Source organism: Hyperolius riggenbachi, chromosome 9 (assembly GCF_040937935.1).
Source record: "Hyperolius riggenbachi isolate aHypRig1 chromosome 9, aHypRig1.pri, whole genome shotgun sequence".
Lineage (NCBI taxonomy): Eukaryota > Metazoa > Chordata > Amphibia > Anura > Hyperoliidae > Hyperolius > Hyperolius riggenbachi.
Window position 1 is genome coordinate 196135720 of NC_090654.1, and position 13928 is coordinate 196149647.

The window sequence follows — 13928 nt, forward strand, 5'->3', positions numbered from 1 at the left end:
GTCAGTCAAATCCTTCCCCAGGAAGTGGCCATAGTCTTGCACAGGGGCGTTTCTAGCCATTTTGTCACTCCAGGCAAGAAAACCTGTGGCGCCCCCCCACACCACATACTGCAGCCCTTGGTCCCCTCCCCTCTGTGCCCCCCACCACACACAAACATAAACGCTATATCCTTAAAGGTATCCTGCATGCACAGAAGACCCTGGCTGACTCAGACTGGTCCCAACTGAGCCAGTTACCAGGGATGATTGCGGACAAACAGAGGGCAACGGGATGACTGCCAGGGACGCATCCATGCTATGGGGCAGGAGGAAGCCCCGGGTAAGTAAAAAAATGTTGTAGTGTGTCGTCTCTTTCTGACTGAGGCTAAGATTCAGCAGCAGCAGCAATGCTGCAGCATCACCTCAGACAGCATGATTGCTTGCTGCTGATATCATCATCAGTGGTGCTGCAGCAGCTGCATCACTCAAACTTAGCCTCAAAACTTACAGTTTGTCCACCTACACCTAGTGACAGCTCAAACCAACTCACAACTTCTGACATTTGAAATGCAACCACCATTATCTCCGACACTTGTAATGCAGCCACCACTACCTCCGACGCTTGTAATGCAGCCACCACTACCTCCGACACTTGTAACGCAGCAAACGATGTTTCCGACACTTGAAATGCAACCCCCATTACCGCCGACACTTGAAATGCAAAAAACGCTACCTCCGACACTTGAAATGCAGCAAACAGGAATGCAATAAACATTACCCCACACATTAAAATGCAGTAAATGTTACAACCCACACACATTAAAATGCAGTAAACATTAAATACAGCAAATGGTACATCTGACTCCTGTGAAAAACACGTTACCCCACAAATATATTAAATGCAGCAAACCTCAGGACATAAATGCACTAAATGTTCCCTCTCCCATTGGGTGCTGGTGGGGTGGGATGGAACTGCTTAGTGGGATGGGAGGGTAACACTGGGTGAGGAGGAAGGTGATAGTGGGTTAGAGGAGGGTGACAGTAGAGGTAAAACTGTGTGGGGAGGAGAGTGACAGTGAGGAGGAGGATGGTGACAGTGTGGTGGAGAAGAAGGTGACAGTAGGGAGAAGGAGGGTGACAGTGGAGGTGAAACTGGATGGAGAGGAGGGTGACAGTGGGGAGGAAAAGTAGAGTGAAAGAGGAGGTGAAACTGGGTGGAGGGAAAGGTGACAGTGAAGAGAAGGAGGGTGACAGTGGGTGGGGAGAGGAGGGTGAAAGTGGGTGGGGAGAGGAGGGTGACAGTGGGTGGGGAGGGGAGGGTGACAATGCGGGGAGGAGAGGAGGGTGACAGTGGGGGTGGGGGGATAGAAGAGTGACAGTGCGGAGGATAGGAGGGTGACAGTGGTGGGGGGGAGAGAAGAGTGACAGTGCAGAGGAGAGGAGGATGACAGCGCGGGGAGGAGAGGAGGGTGACAGTGGGGGTGGGGGGGGGGGTGGATAGAAGCGTGACAGTGCGGAGGAGAGCAGGGTGACAGTGGTAGGGGGGAGAGAAGAGTGACAGTGCAGAGGAGAGGAGGATGACAGTGCGGGGAGGAGAGGAGGGTGACAGTGGGGGTGGGGGGGGGGTGGATAGAAGAGTGACAGTGCGGAGGACAGGAGGGTGACAGTGGTGGGGGGGAGAGAAGAGTGACAGTGCAGAGGAGAGGAGGATGACAGTGCGGGGAGGAGAGGAGGGTGGGGTGGGGGGGGGGGGATGGATAGAAGAGTGACAGTGCAGGGGAGAGGAGGGTGACAGTGGTGGGGGGGAGAGAAGAGTGACAGTGCAGAGGAGAGGAGGATGACAGTGCGGGGAGGAGAGGAGGATGACAGTGGGTGGATAGAAGAGTGACAGTGCGGAGGAGAGGAGGGTGACAGTGGTGGGGGGAGAGAAGAGTGTCAGTGGAGAGGAGGGTGACAGTGGGGGGAGGAGAGGAGGGTCACAGTGGGTAGAGGGGAGGAGGGTGACAGTGGGGGGAGGGGCGGAGGGTGACAGTGGGGGGAGGGAGAGGGAGGGTGATGTGGCTTACTAGCTAGCAGCTGGGGATCTCCTGCAGTGATTAGCTTCCAGGTCCTCACGCTGGGATCAGGGGCGGCCAGCCACGCAGTCCAACTTCAGGGCGAATCGGAGGGAGAAAGATGAGTGAATGCGGATGCCGCCCGCATTGGAAGAGGGAGGAGGCGGGAGGGAGAGTGGATGCTGCATTGGAGGACCGAGGAGGAGGCGGGACCAGACGTCCAGAGTCACTTCCCCGACCCGACCCCGCCAGCAGCAACTTCCTTTAAAGTCCCTGCCTCCTCCTTGCCGTCACTAGGCTTTGGCTGCGACCCTGCCCCCACCTCCATATGCATCTGAGGGGGGCACATCAAGCGGACACAGTCTCCTGTTTGCAGCCAGCGTGGCACCCGAATGCCTGGTGCGTCACACGCTGGCTGCACGTACATGATTGACGGCGGGGGGCGGAGTTAGAGGCGGCGCCGCACGAAGTAAACAAAGTACTCGTGCGGCTGCTCGCTCTGTAATAGAGGAGAGGGGGCGGTCCAGAAGGCAGCATTGCTTTAGTAGAGGCGTGGCCGCCACCGCCGCCGCCGCCGCGAGCATGACATTTAATGAAAAAAAAAAAAACACACTGCAGTAGTGGCCACGGTGAGTGGTCCCCCGCGTTGCCCCTTTTCCACTCCCGGCGCCTCAGGCGAAAATTTATTCTTGCCTAATGAGACGCCCCTGGTCTTGCACGAGCGATTCTGAACTGGGCATGCGCAGTCCGGAACGTGTACATGCCCGTTCAGAATCCCTTTTTCCCTGCCCAGTGACTTCCAGAATGCTGTGACCATAAAACTTAGGGCAGGGAACATGAGGGATTCTGAAGACAACGAGCAGCAAGAAGACATTGCTTTAGCAAGTGCTTTGGTCCACCAGGCTTTTGAATGTATAGTTTTGCCAAAATTCAGGTGTGCTTTAAAAGTCGTGGCACATAGCACTCTCAGCGCCTGTCAATGTTTGGCACTTCTGCCCACAACCTATCCATAAATGAGAGTAAACTTTTACATCTCTTCACTACTGTATTCATTTATAGAGTCAGAGGTTGCTTTATATCTAAAGCAGAACATGCTCAGCAGGGATCACATACAGGCTCTAACTTCATGAATTCTTCTGTATGTGTAGAAGTTCTAAAGCCATGGAAACCACTACAACAAGAAAGCATACATTTAAAAAAGTGCTGCAAAAAAAATGGCGCAGGGTGACGCCAATAATGCCATCTTGCTGCGAAAGTTTTTTAACATTTTAGAAATGCCCTAAAACGTTATGTAACCTTAGTAACAAGATGTCATTACCAGTTAGTGCGCAGGAGTCCTGCAGCCAGCCAATCACCATGCTGGGTCTGAAACCGCATTGTGATTGGCTGGCTGCAGGACAGCAGAAAATAACTAGGAAGTGAAGGAGACACAATCGCCTACCCTGCCTACTCTCATACTGAACCCTCCCTCTGTTTATTCCTAACCCTTAGACCCCCCCCCCCCCCAGGTGCCCAACGCTATTTATCGGGTGCCATCATTTAACCTCCTTGCCGCTAAATGCGGCTTTTACTATTGCCACCTATGGCATGCACCATTTTCATAGGCGCTCGTCCTGCACAATTTTTATCTGCTTTGACAAGGAGTGCTTTGGACAATAGGCTTACAGTATTTTCTTCTGAACTTGTGCCAGCTTATGTTATGTTGTCAGCTGTACTCTTTGCTTATATAGCTGCATCCACACAATAGTGATCAAATGGAATAAATGACTATATGAACAAAGTGGAAAAGTATAGGAAATAGATAAAACGTATCAAGCTGGATATGCTAGCGGCATTATATCTGGCCTGAAAATCAATAGAATACGGTGCAGATTCTTGACATCTGCCAATGTCCCTATAGCCTATGTGCATTGAGATGACATGGAAGATCAATATATCAATCACATGTGATGCTATTTCAGAGCATCCATATAATACCAGAGCACTTTCCAGTCACTGCACACAGAGGTCATCACATGCACTAATCAGCACCGCACACTACACAGCTCTATATGCTTTTATCATTTTACAAGATCCATACCTCACTGAGACATTCTTATAGGACTGGGCATTAAAATGTATTTCCAGAACCATACAGTGTGAGACCAATAAAACCCACGTTGAGTGTATTCACTGAGCCGTAAAAACACACTGCAGAGAAGATGACAAGGACTAAAGTGGTGGCTGGATAGTGTAATGGTTAAGGGCTCTGCCTCTGACACGGGAGACCAGGGTTCGAATCTCGGCTCTGCCTGTTCAGTAAGCCAGCACCTATTCAGCAGGAGACCTTAGGCAAGTCTCCCTAACACTGCTACTGCCTATAGAGCGCGTCCTAGTGGCTGCAGCTCTGGCGCTTTGAGTCCGCCAGGAGAAAAGCGCTATATAAGTGTTTGTCTTTTGTCTTAAACCAGCTAACATCTGTGTACATGGACAACGATTTACCAAACCCTACAAATCTCAGGGGTCAGCCCTAATTTTTATTGGCAGGTGTTCTGCATTTGCCCATGTCTGCCATGTGAAGCAGGAGGTATATGGAGGCTGCCATATTTATTTCATTTTAAGCAATGCCAGTTGCCTGGCAGTCCTGTTGATCTATTTGGCTGCAGTAGTGTCTAAACAACACCAGAAACAAGCATGCAGCTAATCTTGTCAGATCTGACAACAATGTCAGAAGCACCTGATATGCTGCATGCTTGTCAGGGTCTATGGCTGAAAATATTACAGGCAGAGGATCAGCAGGATAGCCAGGCAACTGGTATGGCTTAAAAGGAAATAAATATGGCAGCCTCCATATCCATCTTGCTTCAGTTGACCTTTAAGGAAGGTATCAGGGCCAGTGGAGGTGACTGTAATTTTTTACAATATTCTTGGAGAATCATTTTAAAAAACTCTAGATCCACTTTAAAACACTGATAGCCACCATCAGCAACGTCTATTGGAACTGTAAGCACAAGGAAAACAGCAGTCACGCAAATCATTATACAGTAACATGTTTGCAAGTAAAAACAAAAACACACAGAGGCACTGTAAAGATGTACATATATCTCAGTATGTAGCTAACAAACCCGCTAGCAACAGAACCCCTACATAGGTCTACCTAAGCCTTCTATTGAATCCCTGTAAATGTCTATCTGAACGACACTCAAGGATGACGCTACAAAGGCCACAACAGGTTTCATAAGAGCTAAGAGAAGCATATTCACTGTAAAGCTGAGCACATTTCTCTAACACTGGCTGCCATGGATACCAGAACACATCAGCCTGTATACAGAGATTAAAAATATCCATCCCTATACATCTTCAGTATGACCCTTCCTGTGCCTATGCAGACTGTTCAGACAGCAACCTGTGTGCACAGGAGCAAACTACAACCCCCATGTACTAGTAACAAGAGATTTTCCCTTCAAGCATGGCTGAGCACAGAGTATATACCTTATGATTAAATACGTGGTCTGGGTGATAAGACATAAAATGGCATTTACATTCCTGGAAACCTGTGGTAACTGAGGAAATTAGACATTTACCACTCCAGAGGCCCCCAACCCCGATAAATGGGTTAACGTTTTGAATTCAAAGAACCTCCACAAGCACACTTTAGAAAAGACAAAGTCCAGGGACTATATACAAAAGTAACATGACGCAAACATGTGCGCACTGCCATTATATGGAAGTACATATATCAAATGTACCATTTATGAGATGTGACAGCACAGAATAAATGTAGAAAAGCTGCCTCATGTAGTACATGAAGCAACAAACAAACAAAAATGGGCTCTTTCACATTAGGGCAGATTTTCTGCGTTTCAACGCAAAGGGTAAAGTTTGCGTTACCCAAGGTGAAATGAAAGTCCATAGACTTTCATTTTAGCTTTCACATATAACGCAGCCTTTTTGTGCGTTGCGTTACACTGCACCCAGGCGCAGTTTTTCGGCCAACGCTAGCTTTATGCGTTACAATGTTAGTCAATGTAAAACGCACACTATGCGCGTTTTTAATCCGTTAACGCAGGCAATCAGTCCCAGAATGCAACAGAGGAACAATGTAGAAAGTTGAAAACTAAAAGAAAAAAAAATTACCTGCATTTTTCTATGTGCTGTAACGCATTGAAAACGGATTAAAAACGCACACTCACTGCAGTGCAACGCATATCAAAACGCATTAAAACGCATACAACAAAACGTATACTTTGAGCGTTCTCCAACGCAAGCTCTGATGTGAAAGAGCCCTATAGGATTATGATCTCCTACTATTCAGAAGGAGATCTTGGGCAACACCTACTGCCTACTCAGTGCGGCCTAGTGGCTGCAGTTCTGGTGCTTTGAGTACGCCAGGACAAAGCACAATATACATATTCTGTCTTGTCTTAGGCCCGGTTCACATTAGCGTTCCCTGTCCGGATCCGCCTGATCGGATCCGGACCGTATACTGTACAAACGTAACGTACGTTCCGCATAGCAATGCAAAGGCTATGCGGACGTTCACATGAGTATGTTCCGTACAGTACGGAGCCGAACCGGATCCGGACTCCGGACACTTTTCCAACATGCGCTATTTTTTGGTCCGGCTCATCCGGCCCACGCACCCGGACCGGAGCCTGACTGCACCATCCGGATATAGAAAACCAATGGGAAACGGAAGCACAGAGCACACTGGAGACAACACCGGACATTCTACCCCACTTCCTATGCGTACCATTTCGGATGGGGACACATGGGCCCAGCATATCTGGAGTGGAGCAGCAGTGACACACGTGCTGGAGCTGTTTTGGCAGTATGTCGGAGGTGGAGGTGAGGTCTACAGCGGAGGACCTGATTCTACAGGTGCACTTCTGCATACCCCAACAAATTTTAAGGTATTTTTTTCCCCCCCACAGATCCGGATGGCAGCCTGAAGCAGTCCTGATGCAAACGGACCGGATCCGGATCGGAACCGTACGGTTCCAATCCGGATCAGGTCCTGATACGATCCGGATCCAGTCCGTTTGCATGCCAAAACGCAAGTGTGAACGGGGCCTTATATGGGATATAGAACTTTGGCAATATGATCATTTACACCATACTATTTCCTTTATTGATATAGCGCAGACATAATATGACGCACTTTGCAAAGTACACAAAATTGCATCTTTCTCTTTTATCCCAAGGAGCTTGCACTCTAATGTCCACACTGAAATCACTAATGTCAGTTTGGTGAGATGGCAGTTTATACGCTAGTGTGACAAAACTCACGTAGGCAAAGGGAAAACATACAGTTCTTGAAAACATAAGCTGGCCATATAGATTTCCACCCAATGCTTCAAAACGAACGATTCCTTTCTGAAAAAGAATCGATTCCTACCACACACAGCACATCGATTTTTAATAGTTTCGACCAGCAGGGAATATATTGAAAAAATCTATCAAACTGCAGCATTGCACTGTTCAATGCAGTGCAACACTATGGGGGGGCAGAAGTGGGGGCAGAGCGACGGCCCATAGACTCGTACTGCATTGAACAGTGCAATGCTCTGCTGGAAACTAATAAAAAACGTGCTATGTGTGGTGGGAATCGATTCTTTTCAGAAAGGAATCAATCATTTTAAAACATTGGGTGGAAATCTAGGTAGGCTCTGGTCCATTGCTCTAGCCCTACTTCTACCCCCGGTTGACCCAGATTTTTCGTCCTGTCTGATCAATAATTTGGATCAATTTTTGGACAAAATTGATGGGAATTTGATCGAACATTTGAAATAAATTGATTTCCATCCCATTCCAGTGATCAAATATGGAGGGAATCAAACTGAATGAAGAAAATTGATGTGTGTATGAACATACAGAGAGGCCACTGTACTGCCCACTGCATTACTGCACTGCTGACAGGGTGACGTGGGTGGGTGGGTGGTTGAGGTAGGTGTTATTAATCAATCGTGAAAATCTTTCTATGGCCTTATTCACAAGTGTCTTGCCACGTGGAAAATGTGTGCTGTAGAACTCTATGTGAACAACAAGACAGCAGCCACAGCTATTCACTGGCAGAATATGTCTGGAGATGCATTTCCAGCAGTAGAAAATGCTGCAAGCAGCATCTCAAGGACAGTGCCCGCCATTTGATTGCATTCATTCAAAATTTTCCAGCATCCAGCAGAGTATTTCAGTCTAATATGCCAATATAAGCAAAAGAGATAGCATTACATGACAAGCTATAGCACAAGAATGTAAAGGGGTGGCCTAACAGCCGTTCACGGGTCACTAAGGAAGCCTCTGAGGAAACGGGGAGACCCGTGAAATGGCTGTCAGGTTGCCCCTTTACTTTCTAGTGCTATAGCTTGTAATGTACCGGCTGGAATAAAATTTGTGGAGCATTCACATTGGTGCCAAGCGCTTTCTTCTACAATTGCTTGAGTATTTCAATCTGGTGGCTGCTCTGAAGGCCAGGACTACACGCAAGAAAATGATGCGATGGGTAGAGGTGGAATGTCAATGCAAACGCCCATTTTGGAATTCCTCTGAATGGGCCCTATAGATCCAGCTGAAGATAAGGTTCTCCAGCAGCATCTCCTGATGTTCTGCCTTCCCTCTCCATAGATTAATGCTTAACTGAACCAAGCTTTCAGGTTTATCAAACATCCTGAAGACCGAGAGGTGGAGCATGAAGGAGGAGTGCTAGGGATACTCTGCAGGGGCCCCCTTTGGAATATTGTTCACATTAGGGAAAGCCTGGTGGGGGGCCTGCAGCTGGCTCTAGGGGAGGTGGTGACAGGGCCCCATGTCATTTTTGCCCAGGGCCCCATTGTAGCTTGCACTGGCTCGGATTGGAACAAAACTGGAGCAAAAGTGGAGCAGTTAGTAAGAATGACAAATTAGAACCTTTGATCTGGGCATGCTCTTAGCTGTTGCCCAGGTTTTGTTCCAAATTTCCTTGCACTGGTTGTGATAAATCTGCTCAGATTGCTGTGAGAGAGGCAAGACTGAGCCTGCACAATCTGCTTCCCCATGTTACAATAAGATGACGAACTTCAGTGGACCAACAATGACCAGATCAGGTCACATTCTGGTCAAACCCTCTCATGAGGAATAACTGATCTAGTTAAGGCAGGCATGCACTGCAGTGCTTTCCATAGATTAGGCATTTCATTTGATAAAAGCAATTAATTAAAGAAAAATCTATGAAAACCTACAGCAGTCTTGACTGAGTGTTGATTGATATATATCGATCGAACATCAATCAGGAATTTTCATTCTTATACAAGTTGAGCGCAGAGGGAAGCAGCAGTCAGTAGCGGCACAAAGCTAGCAGTGGTGGCATTCTCGCTGGGTTTTAATAAGATTTCTACAAAAGTCTGATCAGTATTGAGTGGTGCAATCAATATTCCATCTGTAGTTTTACCGATCGGGTAAATGTTGCATAATGTATGCTTAGCTTTACCAATCGAGTATCAATCATTAAAGACTCCCCATTGGCTGTCAATAGCTGAATCTGCTGATCCTAGTCACCTTCCCCCCCCCCCCACCCACCCAAGGAAAGGCTTGTATGCTAGGAAAGTTTAAAGCTACAGATTTATTTCCCGTGTGTCGGTCGTGTCGGACTGTGTCTGAAGGTCTAATACTCAATGTATCGTAATACACAAAACAATAGGAGACATATAGCAAGCAGAAGATAATCCACAACGACAGCAAATAACAACCATAATAATATCAGTTCCAATGTTTCATACATGTTGACTATTACAGATATATGGAATCTCATACTGTTAGTAAATTATAGGCTTTAGTTTTTGACCAGAATTCCTGAAAACCAGAGAAACTAAAAAGATCTGTGTCTACAATGCATATGTGGAGTTTCTGGCAATAATTCTTTATGTACCACATGCAGTGTATACATGTTTTCATCATCAGTGAGTCGCAATGCACTGAGCAGTCACATAGCATCTCTGCTCTCCAGCAACTTTTCACATAAATTGAATGCAGCATCTCCTGCTGTCCATTTTCTATCTTATTTACTGTGCGATGACCAACATTAAAATCATACAACTGCATCCTCTGACAAATTGTTTTAATGAATGGAAAGATTACAAAAGAAGGAGAGCAAACAGCGTTATTATTGAAGATGGTGCACTCTTCAGGCAGATCAAAACAAGTGTAACTGGGGTACCGAGGACACAAATTAGTCGGGAAAGAGAGAATGACTAAAACATTAATCAGTATGTTGGCCCTGATCTTAGAAAACTGGAACACAATGTGGCTGTTAGCTTTAGCATCCAATGTTTCATGTTCTGACCAGTGTCCTGTCAGTTTCTACTACCTTGTCAAAGCGACTCGAGGTAGCTTAATCTGATATGTAGCCTATTTAGATGACGGAATGTCAGTTTGAGCTACCTTGTCAGTTTAATGTTAATGTTCCTCTAGCTGTTGCCTAATTTCAACTGCCTGCTATCTAATGTAACCCTAAGGCCAGTTTCACACTGTTAACCCGCAGTAGCGGTGCGATCGCATGATCGCATCGCACCGCAGCTCCCCAAAAAAAGAGATTACTGGCCTACAGCCACTCTGGCTGTAGGCCAAGCAGGAAGAGAGTTTAGCGCTCACTACCTGTGGGGAACGTTAAAATTGCACGGAAGCATATTGACAAAATACGCTTTGTTTGATTGGCTGATAGATTTGCAAAGCTCTGATTTGCTGTGATCACATCCTGCTTTAGCACATGATCATGACTAGCGAATCAGAATTACATATCTATCACCTGACCAAAGTGATCTCATGCTTCTCCATGAGTTCTCCTAAACTTGACCATCACTAATTAAAGGACAACTGTAATGAGAGGTATATGGAGGCTGCCATATTTATTTCATTTTGAACAATACTTGTTACCTGGCTATCCTGCTGTTCCTCTGCCTCTTATACTTTTAGCCATAGACCCTGACCAAGCATGCAGCAAATCAGGTGCATCTGACATTATTGTCAGATCTGACAAGATTAGCCGCATGCTTGGTCTCTGGTGTTAAACACCTCTGCAGCCAAATAGTCCAGCAGTGCTGACAGGCAACCGGTATTGTTTAAAAGGAAATAAATATGGCAGCCTCCATATTCTTCTCACTTCAGTTGTCCTTTAACACCCCCTGCCTGGTGTCCAAACCAAACCCCCTGGCTGATGCCGAACGCCCGAACCCTAACTCACCTGCCTGTTGCCTAGCTCTAACTCCCCCTCTCTGGTGTCTAAAATGTATCCCCCCCGACTTGTGGCTATCCCTAAAGCCTGGTACACACATTCAATTTTAACTGACCAATGATTGGCCAATTTTACCACTTCCATGTAGTATGAGAGCCTACATACACAGTCTGTTCATAAAATTCAAAACCTGTTGGCCTTCATACTACATGGAGGTGGTAAAATTGGACAGTGGTTGGCCAATCAAAACTGCATGTGTGTATGCACCCTAATTCCCTCTGGATGATGCTTCATGGTTACCCGAGATGGAAATAAAGGATTTTTACTTACCTGGGGCTTCCTCCTTCCCCCAGTAATCCATCTGTTCTCTCATCTTCCTTGCGGTCCTCTCTCTGCTGACAGCCCTGTAAAGTCCACAACTCGGCTGAGACATGAGTGGTCCCAGCAACATGCTTCACCCAATCACACCCCCATGGCGCAGTTCATCAATACTGTAACTGTTATTGCGCAGAATGCTCCCAGCCACAGGAACTTGATCAGATGACGCATGCGGCCAGGACTGCACATGTACACTAGTCCGCTACCCACCTGGATCATGGACTTCACAGGAGCAAATCGGAGGGGTCCAGAAGGATGGCGAGTGAGCTGACGGATTACAGGAGGCTGGAGGAAGCCGCAGGTGAGTTAAAAAAAAAAAATCTTTCCTGTCTTTCGTCTCAGGTTTACTTTAACCATAACAACCCATGTCTAGCACCTAACCAGAACCTAACTTCCGCCCCAATCCTAGGTGCACATGATGCAATTTGCCATGAGATCCACAGGTCGCACCGATAACTTACAACATGTCAGATCTGCTTCAGATCAATTTTTAGATCACTACTTAAATTCGATCCCTTTCTCAATCGGTAGCAGATCGGACATGTTGGAATGGGAAATTGCAACATGTGTACCTAGCATAACACTAACATCCCATGGCTGCTTTCCACTACACACAATTTTTCTTAATTTCCCAAAAGCATGAAAATCACAAAACGCAGGGACATCAGCAAAAATAAACAACAACACAGAAATCCTTTTATAGCAGTGTGATGCGATTTTGTTTGGTCGCAAAAGTCCTGCATTTTTTCTGTGTTTTCTGCTTGTGTTCCGGGAATCTAGCGAAAATCACATTGCCATCGAAAAGAAATCGCATCAAAATTGTGATTGCGTTTTGCAATGGAAAACAGCCCACTAATGATACAATGCTAATTGTACAATTTTACCACTTCTATGTAATATGAGGGACTACCTAAAGTATCCAATCAAAGGTTTACCCTTTTACGACATAGATTTGGTAAGACTGTACAATCAAGATTGTATCAATGGTGGGTGCCTTAACTTCCCACTGGTACCCAGGGCTGTGGAGTCAGTCTCTGAAACCACCGACACCGACTCCAGGAACACAAAATTTCTCAGACTCTATGGAGTGGATACAAAAATCATCTGCCTCCAACTCTGACTCCTTAGTTTATGAAACAACTGAATCCAGTTACCCAAAATTTCCTCAGACTCCTCGACTCCGACTCTACAGCCCTGCTGGTGCTGACCTTACACCTTCCAGCCTAGTGCCCAACTCTTACCAACCCTGGCTGATGATGACTAGTCTTGACCTCAATATACAAGCGAACCAATTTTGCAGAAAGCCTATTCTATCCAAATAAGCTACCTCCTCACCTTCAACCCAGTGGTATAGCCTGTTCTTACACAACACTGGCATCAGATCATGAACAGTTTCTATGTGCAACCTTTCCACAGTACATCATTCATTTTTTCTTTTACAAATCAACACCAATGTAACAATTATGTGACACACAGGGCTGGTGTCTATTCCAAGCATGTACCAGTAATAGGTATAGGAAATGAATGATTATGGTTGTAGGAAGGGAATCCTTTCCCAGAGACGTGACAGTCACAGGGGACCGGTCCCTAAGCCCCCTCCCCTCGGCGTGCACTGAGTGTGATGGGAAGGGGCAGCAGCAGGCTATCATACTCACAGCCTCAGGGCTGGTCCTGTCCTCTCTGTGCACCTCCTGCTGCCTCACGGCGGGCCGGCTTCTGCCCGGGGACCTGCTGGATGCTGCAGGATGGGGCTTGCTGTCCTGCCATAGGTAGTAGAAGGTCCCCAGGATCCAGGCAACGGTCAGGATGGCGATGGCATTAGCCCTGATCCTTCTCATGCTGCAGGCAGGATGGAGAGAGAGATTTGTATGAATGGGGGAGGTGAGAGGCTGCTAGCTTCTTTACATTCTCCTACTGTCTGTGTGTCTCCTGCGCTTTCCTCCTCCTCTCCACTCCAGCTGTCTCTTTCCAGCGTTCTGCCCTGTATCTCTCTCTGTATGTCTGCCTCTCTGGATCTCCCTCCCTTCTCTCTCTCTCTCTCGCTGCTCTCACTCAGCTGTTTGTTTCAGCTTAGTCCTGCAGAGAGATTCATCCTACTCAGGGTCCTAAAGTCCACCCAGACCAGAGGCTCACGTCTGTCAGATGGAAATGAGGGAGTGGGCTCAACTCTCTGAGGGGGGGGGGGGGGGGGGGGGGTCTACTGAAGAGCATGAACAGTAAAAGCAGATGTGTTCCCTTCAGACATCCAATCATATCAGGTATAAGTACTTACAAATATAATACCTCTGCATGTGATTGGATATTTGAAGTGAACAACGCTATGCTTCTCTGAG

General features: G+C 46.9%; 2 protein-coding genes across 6 annotated transcripts in view; both read right to left on the reverse strand.

Annotated features, from left to right (window-relative positions):
* The window catches only part of PLEKHD1 (pleckstrin homology and coiled-coil domain containing D1), a 664905-nt gene that overhangs the window by 412563 nt on the left and 238414 nt on the right, over positions 1-13928 (reverse strand). The gene's annotated exons all lie outside the window — the stretch shown is intronic.
* Positions 1-13928, reverse strand: part of GALNT16 (polypeptide N-acetylgalactosaminyltransferase 16) — a 228764-nt gene that overhangs the window by 181293 nt on the left and 33543 nt on the right. The window contains exon 1 of one of the 2 annotated variants that reach the window (XM_068253836.1): positions 13251-13662. The exons of the other annotated variant lie outside the window; for it this stretch is intronic. Coding sequence (XP_068109937.1) covers positions 13251-13433 — 183 coding nt within the window. The 5' untranslated portion in view covers positions 13434-13662. Of the gene's footprint in view, positions 1-13250; positions 13663-13928 lie in introns of those variants that run through there. 2 annotated transcript variants of the gene reach the window in all.